Raw genomic sequence first — 6000 nt, 5'->3', positions numbered from 1 at the left:
TATAAATATTGGTGGTTATTTAGGCTTGCTTCCTAAATGTTGTTTTAAACCAGTGACTCTCAAACCTTGTCAATGTCACGGTACCCCCAAAGCAATATGCATTTGTCTGCAGACAAATGTCTCTGAAATGTTTCAGAGGTATTTGTTTTGAAAATCTACAAGCTCAATCCCATAGTTCAATGAAACACTTCAGCTCAGAATGACCATTAGCCATTTATTGCAAAGCTATTGCATTTAATATGGCGGTGTGGCTCGCTTCTTTTTCGGCCTCGTTTTCATAGTCCTGGATGCTTAATATTTCTCTGCCAACGCTGGCAGTATAAGCATGCACAGTGTGTGGGACTCACTCACACAGTGGTCAGCAGGCTTCAGATGCTGTGTGTTCATCTCAGCATGCGGGCATAGAGGTCCATGTTCCAGTCACTGGTCATGGTCGTACATCGAGGCCCAACGCACCGTAGCCTCGCGTTGTGATTGTAATATGCCACTGCGCTGCACTGCGTGGGGGAAATATGCAGTGCAGGCAGATGAAGTCTGGCTGGGCCAGGCTACCAACGCACAGCATGAGGGTATTGTAGCCAGACGACTGGGCAGTGTTGCCTCCCACAGTTTCATACTTGTCTGTCTGTCTGTCTGTCTGGAACAACAGAAGCTCTGAAAATGAGCAAACGATGAAGCGGACTTGACGCCTCCTAGCTCTGTCGTTTGCGCGTCTTTACTGTCGCGCTAATCCGTCCTACAATATATAACCCATTCTGACCTGAGATCAGATTCATAACGAGGTTTCCACTGGACACACACTGGTCTGATTAACCCATTCTGACCTGAGATCAGATTCTAAAAATGTCAGTCGTTCTTTGATTTTTACAAAAATAGCAGATCTACAAGCTCATAGCGCGCCCACTCGGGTGGCGCGCTATGAGCTGTAGATCTTGTAGATCTAAAGCACAACGTGATGCTAACACCAAAATGGGTTCCCGTTCAGAATGGGATAAATCAAAACAATCGAAGCATTTAGGCTGTAGCTTTCTGCTCATCAGAAAAAGGTTTGGACATTTTACATTTCTGGACGTCCCTGCATGGCTCAACACCTTTTAAGACGGGGGTCTGTGGCCAACAATACATCGATAAATCAATCTGGGTGTCCTTGGCACTGAAACAATTTGAGAACCTCTGGCCTACACAATGCGCCGCATTGTGAAAAAAGGCCCTCATACCGATAGCGGTTCATTGTATGGTGTCAGTAAGTACATGCTTCAGGGGTAAAAGTGACTGAGCATTAGGCAGTTATTGGTTTCTGACAGCACACAATCTAATCTGCTTCTGCTGCTCACGCTCTTATTAAAAGGGTGAACAGCTTTGTCACTCTCACAGTAGATAAACATGCTCCTGGCATCGCACAAAACATGACGGTGTGTGTGTGTGTGTGTGTGTGGTTGTGTGTGTGTGTGTGTGTGTGTGTGTGTGTGTGTGTGTGTGTGTGTGTGTGTGTGTGTGTGTGTGTGTGTGTGCGTGCAGGTTGTATGTGCGCGCACATCATGGGTGTATGGATTTGTGCGTACTGTATGCATGGCTGAGCCAGTTAGATAATTAGTGGCGACCAAATCAATTTGAACATGGATCATCTCTTCTCCTTCTGTCTTCTTCCTTCCTTTGTGTGCGTGTGTGTGTGTGTGTGTGTCCTTCCTTTGAGTGTGTGTGTGTGTGTGTGTGTGTGTGTGTGTGTGTGTGTGTGTGTGTGTGTGTGTGTGTGTGTGTGTGTGTGTGTGTGTGTGTGTGTGTGTGTGTGTGTGTGTGTGTGTGTATAATGGGATAGCAGATCGGGGACAGTGTGTGCATGATTAATGGAGTCTGATGCTCTGATCTCACCTCAAGTCAAAGAGAAATAATGAACCGGCAGAAAAGAAGGATAATGTGTTGTTTTTGGAGACAGACAGACAGACAGACAGACAGACAGACAGACAGACAGACAGACAGACAGACACGGTTATACTGATGGTATACTGATGGTCATTCCAAGGACCCGCACTAGGCCAGTAGACCACGGACCCTCATTTGACACAATTATTTATTTCTATCTGTCTGGAACCCCAATCTATAGTACACTGTTGTGTAAATCACACAACAGGTCGTTTCGAGGAAGTGATCTGATTGGTTGAAACAGGCACCTAGCCTAGCCGTGCTTAAACGACCGTGATGGAACACCTAATCAAAACATAAAAATCAGCTGTGCTGATGTTCCCCGAGCGGAGCCGACTGGGTTGCTATGCTAGGGGTCCTTGAGGGAGTTCCAGGGGGTCCCCAGCTAAATGATAGTTGGGAACCAAATGGGCCCTTATGGGTCTGTAACTCAGAGAGTGTACAAATGGAACCAAAAATGGTTCCATTTGTACACTCTGTAAACAATTAAATCTCCGGAAATTGTAAAACCTGCCATATTCCCAAACGCATGCAGTGTGTGTGATTATTCGTCTCAAAACACTTGGGAACGTAGTTGGGCGTCTAGAACCGTTTTTCCTCGCTGTTGGTTTTCGAAGGATAAATTTCCATCTAAATAACGTTGCCGTTTCCACGAAAGCTTTGTTTTTTAAGACCACACATCCGGCAGGGGGGTGAAACCAGGCTCTGGGAGGGAAATTATTGGAGTTTTTTTTATTTCTTAATCCTTTGCAAATCCAATCTGCTTCGTGTGTGTGTGTGTGCGTGCGTGCGTGCGTGCGATGGAGGAGGCAATATGGCCTGCAGCTCCCCAAAAACCTCCCTTTTAGTAATCGTCTCTGTCGGGGTGGAAACCTCATATGTCCAAAACTGTTACGTTTCAGGAACAGCAAAAGTAGCAGATCTACAAGCATGAAACGCATCGCTTTGATACACCTTTGGAGCTTGTGGATCTGCTACGGTTGATGCTTTTGTGTGACGCCGGTTGTAGTGTGATCAAGTCGGGCGTTGATTTAGGGAAAAAAAACACAGAAAGTTGAAGTATGGAAATAAGGTTTCTGTCCGACAGCGACTACCTGTATGCTGTTGTTCAAGTAGGGGGACCTGTAGCAGGCAGGGGGCGCCAGAGGGTCTCTGATGTGCCTCCAAGGCATTGCTGCTCACACGCACTTGTGCGCACACACACACACACACACACACACACACACACACACACACACACACACACACAGAGCAACAGGAAGGAGAGTAATAAGAAAGGAGTGCAGAGACGTCCGCCCAGCTTGTACGTCAACTGAATAAATCCTTTTAGTAATCGAATAAATGTATAAATGAGTAAATGTTTCTAGTTGTCTATTTGACACGTATAAATGAGCCCCCAGTGTGAGTGCATGCCGGAGGAGCTTTTCTTTTTCAACCACCGAAACAGTCTTTCTTTTATTATCTCACATTTATTGTGTTATAGCCTGTATATGCTTTCTTCCAGAGCACTGTGTGTGAATGGAGAGTTGCTTGCTTGTTTACCCATTCTGGGCGAGAACCCCTTTTGGTGTTAGCATCATGTTATGCTTTAGCTATTGAAAAATAGCAGATCTACAAGCTCATAGCACGCCACCGAGTGGCGCGCTACGAGCTTGTAGGTCTGCTATTTTTGAAAAATCGAAGAACGACCGACATAGAAACATAGCTTTTTCAGAAAAACTGTCAGGATGTAGAAGACATTTTTAGAATCTGATCTCAGGTCAGAATGGGATAAATATATTGATGTTCTTTGCTATTTTACTCGTCTAGTCCAACGCTTCCAAGACCTTTTCTGCTCAAGACCCAAAATAGAGACATTAGACGCTTTGCGAGCTTGTTGTAAATCTGCCATTTTTCACTATACTTCTTAACCTTTTTTTATTTAGGCTATATACATGGAAAATTGGAAATGATATGAGTTTGTCTTTATTTTATTCATGAAGTTGTTTTTAATTGATGAAAAGTTGTGATGTGTTTTTTTTTTTTTTTATGAAAGGAAAAAGAGGATCTTTACTCGCGACCAATCAAAATGTGGTCCACGACCCACTGTTTGGAAAACAACAGGGGTCTTCTTTTTTTTCTCAGCTCAGGCGCGTCGTGGAACAAAGGACACAGTTATACACTTATACCAAAAAAATAAAGTACAAAAGTAATATACAAATATGGACAGTTTGGACACATTTGCAGTTGCTTGAAAGCCTAGATGGGTTAACAACTCCAGAGAAAAGAAAAGAAAAGAAAAGATATACATATACATGCATACATACATACATACATAAAACAGGGGTCTTCTAGTCCATTGAAATTGTCTGAATGTATTTATAGTAGTTTTATGTAAGAAAATGTTTCAACATGAACACGAATATGACACATATTATTGTGATTATCTCAAATAATTGCGATTAGACGATTATCCCATTTTGGGCGGGGACCCATTTTGGTGTTAGCATTATGTTATGCTTTAGCTATTGAAAAATATCAGATCTACAAGCTCGTAGCGTAACAAGCTTGTAGGTCTGCTATTTTTTGAAAAATCGAAGAACGACTGACATTTTTAGAATCTGATCTCAGGTCAGAATGGGGTTAATCAGATCAGTGTGTGTCCAGTGGAAACCTCGTATGAATCTGATCTCAGGTCAGAATGGGTTAAAGTAGTTTTATGTAAGAAAATGTTTCAAGTTCAACATGAACACGATTATGACACAAACTATTGCGATTATCTCAAATAATTGCGATTAGACGATTATTATAGCACAATTGTGACAACCCTACTCTCTCTCTCTGTCTCTCTCTCTCTCTCTCTCTGTCTCGGCGCAGGCTGGAGTGGGTGGAGATCATCGAGCCGCGCACGCTCGCCGAGCGCATGTACGCCAACCTGCTGACGGGCGAGTGCGTGTGGGACCCGCCGCCGGGCGTGCGCATCAAGCGCACCGGCGACAACCAGTGGTGGGAGCTGTTCGACCCCAACACGGCGCGCTTCTACTACTACAACGCCTCCACGCAGCGCACCGTGTGGCACCGGCCACAGCACTGCGACATCATCCCGCTGGCCAAGCTGCAGACGCTCAAGCAGCACACGGACACGGCCGCCGGGCCGCCGTCCTGCCCCACCTCGCGGCCCCCCAGCGCAGGGCCCGGGGGAGGGGGCCGGGCGTCGCCTGGCGCCGGCGCCGACGGCGGACAACAACAGCAGCCCCGGGAGGAACAGCAGCGCGGTGAGCCGCGAGGGAAGCACGTCGTCCTCCCTGGACCAGGAGCTCAGTGACGGGAAGACGCAGCAGGCCGGACGGGAGGAGGTGGAAAGGTAAAGGACACCCCCCCCCCCCCCAAATCGACATTTATTAGGCCATGGTCCCCCATTTATTAGCATGTCTAACTCATGGGACCCAGATTTATATTGCAAAATCATTGGTAATTTAATATCATGTCTAACTCATGGAACCCAGATTTATATTGCAAAATCATTCGTAATTTAATATCATGTCTAACTCATGGGACCCAGATTTATATTGCAAAATCATTGGTAATTTAATAGCATGTCTAACTCATGGGACCCAGAGTTATATTGCAGAATCATTGGTAATTTAACTCAGAGACTGTACAATTGGAACTAAATGGATGCTATAACGGGTCCATTTGGTTCCATTTGTACACTCTCTGAGTTACAGGCCCATAAGGGTCCATTTGGTGCCAATGTGTTCGCATGCGGACGCCCGACAAAGCCAGATGCGCCACGGTTGATTTGAACCCACGACCTCCGTGGTGGTGGGCAGGAACTTTGCCACTGCACCACCCCGAGAGCTCCCTAGATGGGCTATTATACTGATGAATAGGGTTGTTTTTTAAAGGAGTGTGGTTAAAGGGATGAGAGAGATGGATGGACACGGATAGCAGAGGCAGGGAGACGTAGAAATTGATTTGAAGGTCGAATGGCCCGGAATAATCTAAAGCTTAAGAACTAGAACAATGTTTACTTTGTGGCAACGCTGCTGAGAATACTGATGGAGAGAGAGAGAGAGAGAGAGAGAGAGAGAGAGAGAG

At 45.5% G+C, this 6000-nt stretch overlaps 1 protein-coding gene across 1 annotated transcript in view; it reads left to right on the top strand.

Moving 5' to 3' along the window:
• arhgap39 (Rho GTPase activating protein 39) overlaps nt 1-6000 on the top strand; it is a gene marked incomplete at its 3' end in the record, with an annotated part of 140541 nt that overhangs the window by 96383 nt on the left and 38158 nt on the right. The window contains 2 exon segments of the mRNA XM_083767085.1: nt 4777-5134; nt 5136-5263. Coding sequence (XP_083623211.1) covers nt 4777-5134; nt 5136-5263 — 486 coding nt within the window.

Source organism: Protomyctophum parallelum (genome assembly GCF_964188405.1).
Source record: "Protomyctophum parallelum genome assembly, chromosome: 6".
NCBI lineage: Eukaryota > Metazoa > Chordata > Actinopteri > Myctophiformes > Myctophidae > Protomyctophum > Protomyctophum parallelum.
Note: the sequence above shows the minus strand (reverse complement) of the source record. Positions and strands in the feature narration are given on the sequence as shown.